Consider the following 18204-nt stretch of genomic DNA (forward strand, 5'->3'; position numbering starts at 1 on the left):
TGGTCCAGCTGTTTTAGGGAGTGCTGTGTCAGTTGGGGGTGGCTCCAGAGGGCCAGTGAGGGTGAAGTGTACAATAGAGTGGTCCATCCTGGTGAGTTCCGATGTTTGGCTGTATCCGATTCTGTTGCTGGACGTAAAGATGGGGACTAGCATGTGTCTTGCTTCATCTGTGGGGTAGGTGTCAATCTGCTAGTGCCCGATGCTGTCTAGTCAGTACTTTGTTGGAGTCCCATAATCATCCTCATGACTTCAGTGTAGGCACTCTGTGACTCCCCCACCCCAACTGACATTCTAGAGACTGACAGACTTCAGTGTAAAATCTGATGGGTAACTACTTATTTTGGGATAGATCTGCTGCTGGGCAGAACAACGCTGCTACTGAAGAGGTATGGAGGAAGGTATCATTGGATAGCATTGAGCAATCAAATGGATGAGTGGTAGTCCCTGTTATGTTAAGTTATGATGATCTGTAAAGCTCACTAGGCATCTGAGAGGGTATTGAGGTGCTTGGGCAGGTATGCAGGTGTGAGGACCCCAAGGCGCTTAAACAAAGAGGCAGGTTTTCAGCTTCTTGCAGAACTCAAGAAGTGACGAGAAGGCTCTGATGTATTGAGGTAGGTCGTTTTAGTTTTGTGTCTTGGGTGACATGTAGGAGAATGAGCGACCTCCAGTTTTGCTTTTGTGGATGCAGGGAGTGTGTGCAAGTGATAGTGAGGCAGAGAGTCTGTGTAGGACTTGTTTGGAGATTCTAGAATAGGGAACGTTGCCTTAGTCCTGACTACTGATGATGGATGCTTGTGTGACAGTCCGTCTGGTATTCTGAGGCAACCATTTAAAGATCTTTTGCAGCATTTGTAGGATGTGAAAGCGGGAGGTGCACACTTTTTTGACATGAGCCATCATATTGAGCTTGTCATCTTGGATGATCCCTAGATTGTTTGCTTGGTCTGTGGGTGTGGGTGTTTGTCCTACCTCCTTTGGCCACCAGGTAGAATTCCATTGGGATGTATTGTTGCCAAAGACCAGTAGTTCCGTCTTGTCAGAGTGGAGCGTCAGGCAGTTGGTTCACATCCACTCTACTTCAATGGTCATGTAGTTGATAAAGTTGGTTCTCTTGGTGTTTGCATCGTCTTTCAGAAGGAGGATGAGTTGGGTGTTATCAGCGTAGGAGATAACGGTGATAGTTTTATGATTGGATGATGCTGGCGATCGGTGTCATGTATATGTTCAAAACAGTGAGGCGGAGGGACAAAATTAATGTGGGACTCCACATATCAGTTTCTCTCTGATGTGAAGGGTGGCAGCCTAACCCTTTAGGTTCTTCCAGTGAGGAAGAAACTGATCCATTTGAGAGCGGAACCTTGTATGCCAATCTTACGGAGTCTTATGATGAGGGTATTGTAGGAGACCATGTTGAAGGCTGCAGAGAGGTCCAGCAGGATGAGGGCCATTCTTTCTCCTCAGCCCAGAATGATTTGAATATTGTTGGTGACCACCATGAGTACTGTTTCAGTGCTGTGGTCTTTCTGGATCCTGATTGAGTATTGTCTAGAAGATGCTGAAGTACGAGGTGGGTTGTGAGTTGCTTGTTGATGGCCTTCTAAGTCACTTTGGCTGGATAGGTCAGCTGGAACATGGGTCGGAAGTTACTTAGTTCATTCAGGTCAGCTGTGGGCATCTTGAGGAGGGTATTGATTTCTGCAAGTTTCCATTCATCCGGGAAAGTGGCCTACGTGATGGTGGTGTTGATGTGAGTCAGGGTGGGGCTCATTGGTGATGTTCCCAGGTTGTAATTGAGGTGGGGGCATTGGTCCGTTGGAGCCCCGGAGTGGGTGGATTGCATGATTGCTGCTGTTTTGTTTCTAATTAGGGTTGACCATTCAGTCAGTCAGGTGGCCATCTTGGTTGGTGATGGGTGGATTACTGAAGAGTTGTCTGGGGTTGGGTTGGTGTGCAAAATTACTGAAGATGTTGGCGATTTTGCTATGGTACAAGTTGGATCGGTTGTTGCAGAGTTGTTGGGAGGCAGCAATGTTCTTAACAGTGGCTGATGGTGAAGTGAAATCCTTGATGATCTAGAAGATCTCCTTGCAGCTGTTAGAGCTTCCTTCAATGTGGTTCACTAGTGCTTTCCAATAGCGCCTGAGTGCAGCTTTTTAGATAGTTTTGTCAATGGTGTCAAGGCTGGCTCTTTGTTTCCTTCCTAGCTGTTAACAATTTCATTTGGTGTCTCAGAGGGTTTCTGTGTACCAGCTGACTTGCCTGTTTGATCTACTGTGCGTGTTGGGTTTAATCCAGTTGTTGAAGTTGTTGATGTCCTTGTCAAAGTTGACTGTGGGGCTAAGTTGATCCGTGCTGAGGGCGCTGAGCCAGTCTGCTTCTGTGATTTTGCCCTAGCTGCATCATGGAATGCTGAATCTGGTGGTGGTGTTGACTTGAGGTGTGTTGATTTGGAAGTGGATGATGGAGTGGCCGGTCCATGTGAGCAGTGTGGTGGAGTTGTATTCAATGCTGTCACTTGTGGTGAATATGAGGTCCAGTGTGTGTCCTGTGGTGTTTGTTGGTTTTAAGACAAGCTGGGTGAGTCCGATGTTGCTCAAGCTTTTGAGGAGTGCTGTGGAGCCGGAGTCGTTTTGGTCTTTCAGGTGAAAATTGACGTCACTGAAGAGAATGTAGGTTCTGGATCCGATGGTGAGTGGATCGACAAAGCCTGTGATGATGTTGTTAAAAGTGGCTTGTGGTTGGGAGGTGAGGGCTCATTTCAGTTTTTGGAGATTTGCAGCTGTGGATGTTGTGCTTTTAATAGATTCTCTGTAGATGATAGTGAGCCCTCTTCCGGCTTGTGTAGGTGGTCCTGTCTAGCGGACTTGTAGTCTGCTTGGATTGCTGTGAAAATGTCAGGAGTTTATGAGCAGTTGAGGCAGGTCTCTTTGATAAAGAGACGGTTATGTGTTTGCTGAGGAATCGTGTGATGAAAAGCATGCATGAGAATGGGTGTTGACATGTGGGTTTGCTGTGGTGTAATGTGGGGGTAGGGGTGTAGGCATTGTTGGTGCTTGTGTGGCGTGTGTTGGGGTTTGAGAGGGTGTCATTATTTTCATGGAGTTGTGGATGGGTAACTGCGGGATAACCAGCAGTGGGTGCAAGTGAAAGTTCCTACCGTGTTGTGGTGTGGCATGGCAGCAGTTGGGATAGCGGTGTCTGGGGTCTAGCAGCCTTATGCGTGCTGCAGAGTATCGCTGAGCAGTGATAAGCCCAGGGTTCCTGCTGCAGGGTGAAGTCTAGGCATGGTGAGCAAACAAATGATGGAATAAACCCAGATCTGTGACTGGGGTGGGAATGTTTGCATTGTTCAGCATTCCATCCATCATTTGTGTCTTTTTGCTTTTGTCACCCTAAGTGGGAAGGGTAGGCTCGGACATGTTCCCATGCTCACTGTGCCTCTGGAATCAAGCTAGCCTGGCTGATAAGGGATAATACCCCGAAACCGGTCCCTGGATGCTTATTTCCTGTCCGGGGAGAACATGATTTGGCTGTTCAGGACTGGACTGTTCACATGAGGAGCAGGTCAAGACTGAGTTGCATATGGCTGGGTCCAAACTGGGGTGGCGTGGTGAGCAAAAAACAATTAATTAAACCCAGATTTGTGAGTAGGGGTGCATGTCTGTATTGTTCAACATTTCGGACATCATCGGTTCTTTTTGCTGGTGTCACCCATGATGGGAAGGGTATGCGCAGACGTGGGTCCTGTGCTCACTTTGCCACTGGATTCAAGCTAGCGTGGCTGATAAGTGGTGATACCACGAAACTGGTCCCATGATGCTTGTTTCCGGTCCAGGGAGGACCTGTCCTGGCAGTTTGAGCTGGACTGTTCCAATACTGATTTGCATATGGTTGGGTCCAAACTGATGTGTCATGTTGAGAAAATAAATGTTGGATTAAACACAGATCTGTGACTGGGGGTGAATGTTTGCATTGTTCACAATTCCATCCCTTATCTGTTCTTTTTGTTTTTGTTCCCCTGAGTTAAAAGGGTATGCTAAGACGTGGGTCCTGTGCTCACCGTACCGCTGGATTCAAGCTTGCCTGGCCGATGAGTGGTGATACCCCAAATCTAGTCCCAGGATGCTTGTTTCCAGTCCAGGGAGGACCTGGCCTGGCTGTTCAGGCTGGACTGCTCCCATGAGTAGGAGCATGAAGACTGGTTTAGATATGGCTGGGTCCAAACTGGAGTGGTGTGGTGAGAAAAATATGTTGGATTAAACCCAGATCTGTGACTGGGGGTGAATGTTTACACTGTTCAGCATTCTGCCCATCATTTGTTCTTTTTGCATGTGTAACTAACAGACAGCTCCACCAGTTGTTATAAATGTAGTCATATGATAACATTCTTTGGCTATTTCAGACTTGTGGTATGCAGGCTAAAGATGCTGGGTTGAAAAAAACGTAGCTTCTTCTATAGTAAAACATTGTATTTTAAATGTTAAGGAGTGGATGACAATCCACAAGAATGTGCCTGTTCAAAAATCTTAAGTGAGCACATAACCTTAACCAGCATGTTTTGTTTATAAATGATAAAAAAGGTGAATCCCATTCAGAGGTTTCAACAGGCTAAATAATGCATTCCAAACACATGTTGTGTAGCATTGCAGATAACTCCTTTCCTAATGCTGAAGGAACGTTCCTTGGAGTGTATGTGAATGGGACTCCATCTTACTTAAGTTTAATGTGGTGAGTGAACCCTTGAATGCGTCCTAGTGTTTACTAAACACATTCTTAAAGTATTCTAGTGTTTTTACAAGATGTTCATCTTGAGTTGAAATGCAAGAGGTAAGCATAGCATATTTTTGGTCTAAAGATCATGACAAGATTGACTTGATGGCACATTCTAGTGAATGTTGTCCACTAATTGCTACATAAACGTTACCCACATTTTTGTAAGTTGCTGAATTTAAATTATGCACATAAAAATCTAATCACATTGATGTTGTTTTCAGTTTTTTAAAACAATATCCATCTTTCCTATTTTCTTTTTAGGCAAATTGAAGTCAAATAATTGGTCCAATATAATAGTAAAAGGAGAGCTGGAATCAGCCAAAACTTGGGTGCAAACCCCATAAATCACTATGGGGCTGATAACTATCGTATCGGGGGGAGTGAGACTGCCTACCTACAAGGCGGTGTTCCGAAAGGGTAATTACAATGTGACTGCCATCTCGGCAATTGCAATACCTATATTTTACATTGCAACGGGTGCTGCTGGCTGTAGCACCTGCCGCAGTGTAAAAATGGGACATGTAACATATTCCTGCACTATGTGGCAGGCACCATGTTCTGCAGGGATATGTAGGTGGTACCATAGGTGCTCCCCAGTGCCCACATCTGGGGTGCAGGGTGGAAGGAGGGCCCACTAGAGGCCCCCAGAGTCCCTTTCCACCTGCCTTTTCATGGAGGGTTACTCGCCATGAAAAAGGCAGGCGGAAAGGTACATCATATTCCCTACGGTGGTGCCTGCCAGCTACCGCCACCGTTGTAGGAATATGATTCCCCTCCAATGGTCTGACGGGCTCCTTGAGCCTGTCGGAACCGCGGCGGTCGGTTTTCCCGACCGCCAAAGACACACCCGCCATTGTAATGTGGCGGGGGTAAAACCTGCTAACCTGGCAGGCTGTCGGTGGCGGTTTCATCACCATCATAATTAGGCCCTATGTCACACTCCAGAGATTTAATAGGTTCCTCATCACTACGGTAAGAGTTTTAAATTTCATTACTTTTGTCACTCCGACTTCTATGTCCTTTTCTGAAACATCAGATTTAATTTTACAACCTCTTGTACTCCATACATTTTAACTGTTTTATTTCACATTGAAATTGATGGAGCGGATGCTGAACAGTTCCTAACATTAGTGGAATGAGATTCAGAACCACTGCAATAGCATCTGAATTTATTAGAAAAACATTAATTATTTTGTGATTATCTTTAGTTTGTTGTCATGCTTTTCTTTAGACTCCTAGGCAGAAACGGAGCAATTGTTTCTATAAGTTTGTTTAGCATTTTCAATCACCTTTACAGTATGTGTGGATACTTAAACACTTTTAACAATATCAATAGTATTATTGAGAGATACATTTCTATGTCTTAGGAGTTGGATTTTCCTGTTTTACCAGTAAATGGCTAATTAAACCCTAATATATTAGTCAATAGTGCTGTAGGAAATTACCATCTTTTTTGTAGTTTTTCCTCAATTTTTGCCCTATCTTTTCTTCTGGATTCAGAACTTGTTAAGTGATGTAAAGTGCCTGTATTTCACCTTTAAACATGATTACAGTGGCTTACCCCTAATTGACTTATTTGTTTGTCTACGCCCCTAGCATATGATATAGAAAATGTACACATGGCCTGGAAGTTGAATGCCAACTCTGGATTGAAACACCTATTGTGCCATCCACATAGTGGATCTGGAAAACATAGCTTTAGGCCTACAATGTGTAGCCTGCGGCAGCTTTAAATCCTGCTGTCACACGTGTCAAAACAACCCTTTTTGACAGGCAGGAAACCCTACTTTTAAATAATAATACGTCACCCCTAAGTACATCTTCTTGCCCACTAGGTAGGATGCCTGATATTTAAAAGTGAAACATGTGTGTAATTAAAATTGGCATGTTCTTCCAATGGTGAGGTCTCAACAGCTAGGGCTGTTGCTGAATCCTAGAAAATGTCAAACTACAGATTGTAAACTTTAATCTGGAACTTTTGACATTGCTCCTGATACCGGGCTCGAGAGGGGAATCAATAGTTTTCCTGATTGGCACCGATTGTAGTGCTTTATGATGGGCTTACCTGTCCTATTTCTTCCATCCATTTGAAACACCTTTTTACACATGCGCTGTGGATTAAGGGATGGAGGAGATGTCGCTGATTCTCTAAATATTCTGGGTTGATGTTTGAAATAGAACAAACTAACTTATTTTAGGAGTGGATTACGCAATTGTTTTTTCGACATCTGTAGCGCCCTGAAGAAGTCTATTTGTATATAGATGAAATGCGTTGACTGTTTTTTGCTATGTAAATATGAAGGAACTCTAAGAAAAACGTAATAAAGAGAAGAAAAAAATCCTTACCAATTTTTGAATTCTTTGAAAAACTGTTGAATAACTTTGTAATTTTTTGTAAATGTGGTGCAACCCTGTTCTTCATGTTTATTGACCCTCCCTAGCTTAGGGTGTCACTTTTTGGTAGAGCGTGCTTACAGGGAGTGCACAGAGTGGAAGGTATACTCTTTGAACCTTGGTAAGCACTTTAGGAGATAAGGGGTTAGGTGCAGTGTTTTTTTCCTGGGTCTTCTGCCATTTTCCTTATTATATTAACTTTTGACATTGTTCAGGTATAAACGTAATTTAACAACTGTTTTTTAATATTTATTAAAAATCCAATGGAATGGGAAAGTCAGACTTTCAATATATATTTCGGAAATGTAACTTTAGGAAAGTTGCCTTTTGCCTGCCTGAGCATTTAGAAGGCCTATAACCATTTTAACATATTGAAGTTTGCTCTTTCCTTCCATTGATCCTTCATTCACATGTATGAAAATCAAAATAATGGAGAATCATTTTCATTTTGCTACTGTTACGCCTTAAAAACACAAGAGATTCTGTACACCCCGCTGTCCTAAAATGTATGTATGTCTTGCAATGTTGATCTTCCTAAGTTTTAGTTTATTATCTTCAGAACTCCTATCAGTTATTTTCGCACTTTATTTATTTTTATAACAAGTTTGTTGGTTGCATCTACTACAGCAAATTGGTCAAACATTTTCAATACGTTAACTAAAAGAACTATACATTGTTAAACATTCTGTGAAATATTTGGTTTTAATATAAAAATAATTTTATCATTTTTACCTGTTTTGTATTTTTAGATATCAGCAAATCTTAAAAATGTTGTCAGATCATTTAGACTTTTTGACTACAACCAGAATGGCCATCTGCAGAGGCATGAATTGAGACGAATTCTTGAGAACTATTGTTTTAAGATTAAAGAGGCAGAATTTGAGAAGTAAGTATATAGTATTTCTAAAGCCTCTTTTAATGCATAATTGATTTTCTTTGTGCGTTATGGCTCCATGTAATCACAGTAGTAAATGTGAAATGTTAAGTTTTAAAACTACTGTCAGTGGTATATCATTATGATTGGCTTGACATTACAATAATAATTATAACATTATGTCTGGACCTTTGTACCACCATACAACGCTATCATTTGCAAGCACAGTAAATAACAGTTACTACTATTTCCTAATTTGATGGTACTCAATTTACCAACAATAGGCATGGTGCAGTGCTGGTATGGTTTGTGATCTTAAGCCACAAAATGAAAGATCACCCCTTGTATATCATTTCCTGAGTGTCCTCGATCCGTGCAATAAGCTGTGATGTGTTTTGTATTGTGTTTGTGGTGGATATTACTCCGATGCTCGTTGATTCTGATCTCTTTGGATGTCATACCGATGTAGCTAAGATCAGAGAGGCATCTACTCATATAGATATCATTGGTTGTATTGCAGTTGGTATGTTTCCTTTACTCCCAAAGATGTCATAAGACGCAGTTCAATGGTCTTGGTTACCCTAGTATATGGGCAAACTCTTCATCAGCCGGGCATTATCACGATGGAGGCATTGCTGCACAACAAAGAACAATGTTAGATTTATCATGTGAAAACACACATAAATGGCCTCAATGAGGATATTCCTTGGCTGCAAGTACGATCTGTGTGCCAGTTGGCAAGGACGTGTGATGTATTGGGAGAATTGCATGGCTTATTTTGACGCGGATTTTCACACAATAACCTTTTATTAGCCATAAGGTTACAACCTCTCACATTGTTATGTGATCATAATAATTGGTTCCTAACATACATTGTCCCGCACAAATATAGATTCATATGACATTTCCTACCAATGCAAATTTCATCTCTTTGATTCTTTATATCTTTGGAGACTAGGTAACACCCTTTATATTGATCTGCCTGCATGCACTTATGTTTTTGAGCTTACAAACCTCCTTTTATCCTTCTTGTTCTTTCATTATGCACATCCTAAGTCCATGTACATATTAGATATGGACCAATGGCTACTGACAAAAGGGCAGACTTGGGACACACTTCATTACCCTCCTCTCACCCTTAATGCAGCATGGGCAAACTAACTCTCTATTGACTAGTCGCATCTTACATGATGGGTACTCACATCTGCTCCCAATATGGTAACCATGTACGGCATCCAGTTTCCACACTCCCTCATGCTAGTTTTCTTCATGAGTGATGTTAATGCGCACATCAGACACACACATTTGTTGACATGGGCTCTTTCTACTTAAGGCAAGCCCACGGCTGATGCCGATAACATTCAGTGGCTACACATCTACTGGGCTAATGGCAGGTGGTACCCTTTGAAGACATAAGTGAAGGCTTGATTTGGGCCTTTACTTGAGTATAAATTATTTTGCCAAACCTAATCAGATTTTGGGGTTCTTTAATCCATCTCCCTAAACAGTATGTGACTACAAGGGAGGCCTAGTGCTGCATCCTCCATGGGGCTTCAAGTATTCCAGATCCGGTTAAGGATACTAAAGGGTAAAGTGGATCACAAGAGCTATGAACCACTGAGTGCTGGATGCCATAGTCTACAAACTTTGCAGTAATCATCATCACCTGCATGCGTTTGCAGTGCTTTTTATGGTCTTATGCTTGTCGCAGTCTACTAGTTATTTTAAAAACGCATTCATAATAGTGAACATCTGATTCCAGGGAGTGAAGATAGCTCCTTCATGTTTTTTTATATCAGTGTGTTTTATCTGTTTTATATCTTCCAGGATCTTTAATGCAAGCAGGTGACTACCGTTTCAACAGCGAGTACCTCGTGTATTAGGCACACATTTGGAGAGCATTCATGTGTGAATGAGAGTAGAGTGAATAATGGAGCTCACAATCCTGAGGTTCCACCTGGACCTGTTTGGGCCCCTAGAAAGGCTGAAACATGTTACATGTTAATGCTAAGATCAGAGGAGGAATAATTATGAAGCATGCCACCTAAGGTGGTGGGTGAGGGTATGTCATTTTTTATTCAAATTCAGACATAATGATAATATATAGTAGTAGTACTCCATTAATGTAGAAGGCCCTTTGGTTGTACCTTGGATCCAGATAGCTCTGTTTTTTTGTTATTTAAGTCCAGATGTGCACTGTATGATAAATAACCTCCATCCCAAGTGCATGCTTTCTCATCAACTGCGGAAGACGATGAGAGAGGACTGCTTGTCTTCCATATGTCCAGCATGTTACCAGTTACTACAACTCTAGATGGGAATTTAGTAATGACATCCAAATTACAAGCCCCAGATTCATGTAAACCAGTCTAGACATGAGAGTCGGTCAAAAACACAGGCTGTTCTTTGTTGAGCCTTTTACATTGCTTTGCAGTGCGCGACTAGAATTATAAATGTGAACCATGTCATCCTCTGAAAAAATCCTGGTTGAGCTAGACGTTGCTCCTTAATAGCACACTGATCCATTACTATTTATTTCTTCTTTAGGAAACTGAGATAGTATGTTATCCCTTCAATCTCTAGGTGAGATAAAGTTAGGGGTTATGTTAGTATCTTTTTGTTTAGGAATTTCTGTACATTTCCCTTCTGACACAGCAGGAAGAGGAAGAGGAGGTACACATTGTGAGTATGTTTTGACTTGCAGCATGATGTATAGGTCAAGGTGAAGGAAGTGTTCAAACAACCACTAGATTGTCGAATAGCTCAATTATAAAGCAAACAAGTTGTCAGTTTAGTGAGCCTATAATATGAATAAAGGAAACCAGGTAAAAGCTTAACTTGATCACCAAAAACATAAACTGGAGGTGGACTATAAAGACATGCATGAAGGACCTTAAACCGTCCTTGGATATTGCTTTTCACCATAGCACAAAGATCAAACAGTTGCTGCAAAACATTCAGCGGCAGCAGTCATTAATTCCTGAAGTTACATTTTTGGGGCCATGGCCAGCTCAGGACATTAATTTTTAGTTCCATGTAATCAGTGTGGGGGGGGAACACTTATCTAATGTAATCGGAAGTATTACAAATATAGAATGATCTTTAAAACTTACAAAAAATAGAGAATGACCTAAAGTGAGCAAGAGTGAACAATAAGATGTGTTAATTTTCTTTAAAGTAATTCTTTAGAACTGCCCTCTCGGGTTCAGACAAGGAATAGACGTGGGTGAATGGAATAAACACCATCAACAAATGCCCCAAGAATAATCTCACACTAATTCTGAAAATATAAATGATGCATTTTATGCTTTGTCGGCACAAAACAGCCCATCAGACTTAAACTGTATTTATTAAGGAAGTAAAAGTTTATTTGTATAGTTAAATGCATACAGCTAATAGCAATAGCAATTCTTGCAATATTGCCAAGCAACACTCACATAAAACATTCCGATTACATTTTTAAATAGAATGACCTATATTAGATATTTAGGCTGATGAACGTCTTAGGTGCGAGTCCTTTGATGACCTTATATGGCTCATTTCCTTTTACACTCCTAATGGTGCTGTCCTCGTATTGTGCAAGGGAGCGTTTTTTTTATAATTCCAAAGTAGTTTTTATTGTTTTTATACAACATACAATATGTAACATATAGACATCACCGCTTTGTAGTTGCAGGGTGGCCTCCCAGACTGGCTGTGTTAATGGAAGTACATTGTCGCCATGTTTAAGCTAGGCTGCCCCCCTTTTCACTTTATCACCATTTTTGGGGAAATAGATGAATATTTGTTTTTTCTCGACGGGGACCCACTCGTGCATGCCTTTTACCTGGAACAAGGGATGCCTCATTGAGCTGTGAGGTTCTCCTTTTTATACTCGTGTGCAAGGAGCTCTGAAGGTGCTTAAATATTTTGTTATGTGAAATCTTCATTAAAAAAATAAAGTTTCTGACATAATCTTTTTTGGTTAAACATGCAATCTTAATTTCGTAACAACCAAGATAGAACTACAATTGAAAAACAATTTAAACTTTGTTACAAGCTTGTGCGCTTTTTTATTGTACACAAATACCACAAAATAAAAAGGGAAAAGAAAACACATATCCAACTAAACATGGATGTCATATTCTAGCAATAATGAACAAACATTCTTTGGCTATTTTCCTAGTGATTTATTTTAAATGACAATGTTTTCAGTTGTGCCATTAATTGTATTAATAATTTATTACAAAAAACAGTGGACCCTAGTAGTTTGGGTGATCAGGGTAAGAATAGACACAAACTGGAATTGTATTTATGTCCATTATCCAGCCGGACAGGAATTTATTTGGCGATGCACACAATCAGAAAGTAATGTCAAGGGGGCACAGCCCGTGACCCACAGTGAACAAGACAAAACAACAAATATAGGCAAGAACGAGCTAATCGGTCTGTATACTTATAATCAGTGAACAGACTTGATTGTAGTTTGAGTGACCATTGTACATAGTATTTACAAGCATATTCAGTACATATGATCCTATTGTGTCGACGACCTTTCGATGCCGAAAAATAATATAATTGGCATCATCTTCAGGACAAATATATAAATCATGTTTGTCTTGGAATTATCAACAATTGCCTTTCATGCAAGACAGATCCTTAGGCGGGGAGGTAGTACAGGTCGAGAGAAGTGGATCGATTTGGACCAATGATAGCGTGTATTTCAGATTATCCCGCTTTTGAGTCAATTAGACCATCCAGATCACGGCTCGAGTTGAGCCGGTTGCAGAATCGCAGGACGCGCCATCTCTGGTAGGGATCGCTTAATTGTATTATTATCACGGGACAGAGACCAGCATAAATCACCACTTAGCCAAGCACTCAAATTGCAGGCAGCTACAATGTTACAATGTCATTTAGACACTTAAACTTTTACTTGCAACAGTAAGTATAAAAAGACGGCAAGATACACAAGTGTGTAGGACAAATAAACAGGACAAATAAACAGCCACTATTTAAAGGTAATATATTAAAAAAAATAAACCCACTAACAGTTTTTTCACGGAAAAGAAAGGAAAAGAAAGGAACTATTTTTAAGCGGATGTGTTCTTAGGCTGTGCACAGTCATTCACAGTGCAGAGAGCCAATAGTTAAGTATTTCCATCTACTTATGCTGTGGTGGGTAGAACCAAAATATGAATGGCAAGTAAACAGAGCAGTTGCTGAATTCCGCTGACCAAAAGCCCCTCTGTGTATACATTGTATGACTTTTTTAGGTAAAGCAATAGTCTGACAAGGCAGCTAAAACTATCTCAAAGACCAGACCTAAAAAGGCTATTCAGGGTTTCAGTGGTTCCATCACCTTTTTTATGACTGAATATTTTATCACGGCATGTTAAGAAGTGCTTTATTCACTTTTTTGACAGTTGTGAAACTTGCTCTACTGTATAATTCTTAGAGAAATATAGCTTTATGAGTGTGTCCCATAGTTTGTTATTCCTAAACAAGATGGACAAAAATACATGGAACCACTGAAACTCTATGGGGTATATTCACAAGAATGTAGGGTAACTACTGCAAGAGTAGCGTAATGCAACTTTCAACATCGCAGCCTATTGCGGGAAAATAACTCTGTGTCAACGTGGAATTCACAACAAGGCGGTAGCATGTGATAGACACCAGATAACGTGGCAAATGTACATGTGAAAATCAACGCCACTCCGCTAAAATGCGACACCCGAGCACTAAAAAACATGCGCTGATGCCAAACGCTTTACAAAAAGTTGCAAAAATCAGCCACAGGCTTGCACATCCCATGCGTCTGGCGGGCCAATGCACCTTAAAAACCACAGAAAAAATACACCAGAAACAAGCCAAAGCACGTAGCAACATGGATGCACCCTGACCCAGCGCAGAGGCCAACTCAAACCCCACAACCCCCACAGACTACCACCAAGGAACAACGGGGTCGGGGAAGGCCAAGGAGGAGAGGGAGAGGAAGTCGGGGTGCAGACCCCAGGAAAACAAGACCAGCGTCACGGAGGTGACAGAACACTACCAGCAACTGACACACTAGCAGACCACCTGGATTGCAGTCGGAGTGCCGAGGAGGCCAATAGACGCCTGCATGACGTGAAAATCAGGCACCAACCCGCTGCCAACAGGAAGGCAGCAACAGCGACAGGAGGTGGCAGTCCAGCACCCCCGAAGGAGTTGGAGGAAACCCAGGCCACAGTCATCAGTGTGGAGACAATGCAAGGAGTAGGGAGTATGGACACAGCTCGTGTGGACCTGACACAACATCAACATGGAGTGCCACGAACAGGGACTGGGTGGACGGGGGAGATGGGCACAATGGCATACATGCACAATGAGGCGTAGCACACCACACCCACAAGCACCCAGGATCATGTCCCAGATCTCCTTGGCACACTGCAGCACACACACATAGCACGAACAGAACACCGACATTGACGACAGCGTGGAACAATGCGCATAGCCAACACTGCACAACAGAGGACACAACTGGCTCCTCACAGCACAGAACCACGCCCAGGGGCACGCAAATAGCAGTCACACACCCATGTTGGCTGTGCGTTCGACGGCCCTGGCCACTCCCCTTATGAATTGAGTGGGTGACGACAAAGCTACATGTGCAAGCTCCAACCCACTGCCTGCGGTGACATGTCTGCATCCGATGTGCACAGCACAATGTAATGTCGTAGGGCCCAGGGCCCACAAGCATACTACAAGACCACAGGGACAAACGCAGATATCATGTTGAACTGGCTACGGGCACATGCACCTGGCCCCTTTATTGGCAGGGCCACATGTACAGTGACGCCTGTGCTGGATGTGTGTGGGGTGAGTGTAAGCCATTCCGCACGGAATGTCTGGTCCTGGCAACCACTTGAACATTGGACACCAGTGCAACGGAAGCAGAAAACACATGCAATACAGAGTCAACTGCTGAGCAACATGGAGTGAGTCGGAGAAAGTCCAGAGGACAGCCAACATGCAAACAGAAGTGTCCGTGAGTTGCAGTGCACTGGACTTTGGACACTGGAGATGAGCGCGCTCATGTGAAGAAAATGTCTCGGATTGTGTCCCTTCGATATATTACTGATACAGATGCAGTGGGGTGTGTTAGACCTGCATCATCTTCCCCATCAACGTCTCAGGGCCCCCACACTGTTTGAGGTGACATACCTGCGCAACTGCTCCACAGCACAAAACACAATCAGCAACGGACAATGGCACCTGGATTCCTGAGCAGGGTATCAGGCCGATGATGGCATCCACAACAGGCCTGAGCAAGTCCGAAGTCTGTCAGGACCACCGCTCCAACTCTGGCAGATGGCAGTTGGAGGTGGTCCTTGCGGTGGTGGCGTGTGCCTCCTGCAGTGATGTGTCGTCCGGACCGGTCTTGACTCGCTTTGGTGTGTGAGCCCTGGTAGGATGCATTTGAGCCAGGAGGCTGCGTACAGCGCAAGGACACAGAGTAATGGCGTTGATGACACCAAGGCTTATGCCTCAGGGGCCAGCCAATGTCTCCGGGGAAGGGGTCCTGGACAGGACCAGCATCGAGTTAGTGGCCCCGGATGCACTGCGTCCGGCACAGGCACCCAGCCACGGGATGGTGACTTGCAGTGCAGTCAGAAAGGCCATGCGACCTGAGCGGGTCACCATCACTGTCCGAGGTGTATGTTTCGGAGTGTTTCGGGGGACAATGGAAGGTGTCCTCTGGTGCAAGACGCCAAAAGGTTTGATTTTATCCGGAAGCAGCATATGGAGGAGTGGAATGCGACAGCCCCGTTGCCACCACCAATTCCGTATCAGCTACATGAGGATGAAAACTGCCCCCTAGTCCATAGGCTCAGACGCCACCACAGTTCAACCAGAGAGTGTCCATGAATGTCGTCAAACAGGCTTAGTGGCACCGGGGCTGAGTGGGGGTGCAGTCTGTGATGATACCGGTACACTGATATGAACTCCGCCATTGCTGAATCAGGATTCTGTGATCTACTGGACCGCAGTGTAGGCCGGAGGCAGCAGTCAGCACGGGCCATTCACCGAATGTCGCCGGCATAGGTTGGTGGCCCCACCGGCTGCGTAGTTCGGGTTCAGTAGCACCACGTATTCGTCACCTCCGTGACTGTGACCCGGCTTTCGTATGGACTGGGCCGCATCTTTCTCTTACTCCTCTCCATGTGACCACTGGTGTGGACTCTACCATTCGTGAATCGCGACTAGATGCTGGATGAAGTTGAACATGGTTTGTGGAGGCACGTGTCGCCGGATGGCGTTGAACAGGATTTGTGGCAGCACGTGTCGCCAGATGGCGTTGAACAGGGTTTGTGGCAGCACGTGGCGCAAGATGAGCATATGGATCTATGCCTCACGGATCAAAGGGAGTCTGGTGCTGTGGCCGCTGTCCCAGATTTGGGGTCACTGCCATTCAGGGGCCAGGACACAGTATTACATATGGGACCCACTGGGCCGCAGAGGACGCCGATAGGATATGTCAACGAGGAAGGAGTAATGTGGGCCTGCGTCGGGGGGACAGCAGTGGTCTGAAAGGTTAGCCGGTTCGCGGCCCTCTGGCTTGCAGCTTGCACAGACATGTGGTGGGCCCTCCATGACACACGCCAGTGTCAGAAGCAGATCATTGTGGCCTGGATGCATAGGCTCGGGCCTGACGGGTCCGCGGCCAGCGGGCCGGGGTATGGCAGGCGCACAGGATCTCAGGCAACTCCGCTAATGAGAACAGCATCGGCCTCGTGGCGGGGTGGGAGGCGCTGCCCTGGCAGAGATGTGGGCTTTCGGAAGAGGACCACGCCCCGGGCTACGTGCTTCTTATTCACACCCCATCTCTGGCCTGGCGTACGCTGGGCCATCCCACTCTGCTCACGCTTATGGGTGGGCATAACAGCCAACATGTCCGCTAGGACCCCCACTGGCTTGGGTGACATGGTTGCGTCCACTGTACACTACACTGCATACACCAGAGGTGTATGTCGCTGTGGATATGGGTGTGTTCTGCATACTGAGGTCTGTCCAACACTTCGCCGCCACTCTTGGCATTGTGTACTTTCCCAATCCTGGTTCTACTGCATCCTTCACACATGCCTGGTTGCCTCCTATCCCCACATTTGTCTGTTGTGTGACTGAGGTGCCATGCCATTGATTGGTCATGTTCACAACTTTCCCAGGATACCATTGTGAGTTGTTCTATTGTGTCTGCTGGGTGGGCATGTTGGTTGTGAACTTATGACGTGTGCATTGCCAGAGTTGTGGATCACATTTATGGAGTTGAGGTGAGTGGGGTGTTAATTGGGAACTTGCCAAGGGGCTGTGCATTTCCCTTGGTCCCATCCTGGGAAGGTTGGTTGCTGATGGACTGTCATAGGGTGAAGGGAACATGCATACTGGCTGTGTATTTGGAGGCAACGTTGGTGTAGGTCACACGGTGTACTGATGTTGCCTGCACATTGATGTGTGACGTGTGCCTTCTGTTGCGCTGATTGTGTGCTTTGTCACCAGGGGGCATAGGTGGGACATGTGTGCAGTGGATTGCCCCAACAAGTGCGTGCATCCGGCTATGGCGTATGGTCCTTGTTCGGTCTCCATCGGTTCCTGGGCATTGTGTTGGCCGTACGGGGCCTGGGGTGCCAGGGTGATGGTGATGGTGATGTCCAGGACAGGTGTGGGGACTTGAATGTGGCTGGCTGTTAGACTCCGCCGACTCTAGCGGGTGTTGGTTGGGGTGTGCCAGGGGCCAACGGGTGCAGCACAGCCAGCAGCTTGGTGTGGGGTGGGATGTTGGTTGTACGCTGTGTTGGTGCAGTTGGACTGTTGGGTGAGGACAGCCAGGATACGTAGGATGGTTGTCCCTTTCAGCCTCTAGTGGACAGTCACATTGTCAGATGTTGTGCCTGTGAGGCAGGTGCGTTTCCTGGGGGGCCGCTGTCTTTGTCTGCGCTGCCTCTGTGGTGGTCGGGGGTGGGGGTGGGGGTGGGTGCCGGGTGGATGTTGTGGCCCTCTTGGGTGTCCGAGCTGCATGATCAGTAGCTCAATGGCTTCTATTTGTCTTCTAAATATTTGTTCAGATATAGAATGTTTCCCCATTGTCCTACGTACACTTATGAAATTTATCATGGTAGGTATGCAGGTAAATATTT

General features: G+C 44.6%; 1 protein-coding gene across 2 annotated transcripts in view; it reads left to right on the forward strand.

Moving 5' to 3' along the window:
* The window catches only part of EFCAB6 (EF-hand calcium binding domain 6), an 803637-nt gene that overhangs the window by 93073 nt on the left and 692360 nt on the right, over positions 1-18204 (forward strand). For both annotated transcript variants that reach the window (XM_078673866.1, XM_078673867.1), the window contains exon 6: positions 7920-8056. In XM_078673866.1, coding sequence (XP_078529992.1) covers positions 7920-8056 — 137 coding nt within the window. The remainder of the gene's footprint in view (positions 1-7919; positions 8057-18204) is intronic.

Source organism: Lissotriton helveticus, chromosome 1_1 (assembly GCF_964261635.1).
Source record: "Lissotriton helveticus chromosome 1_1, aLisHel1.1, whole genome shotgun sequence".
Classification (NCBI taxonomy): domain Eukaryota; kingdom Metazoa; phylum Chordata; class Amphibia; order Caudata; family Salamandridae; genus Lissotriton; species Lissotriton helveticus.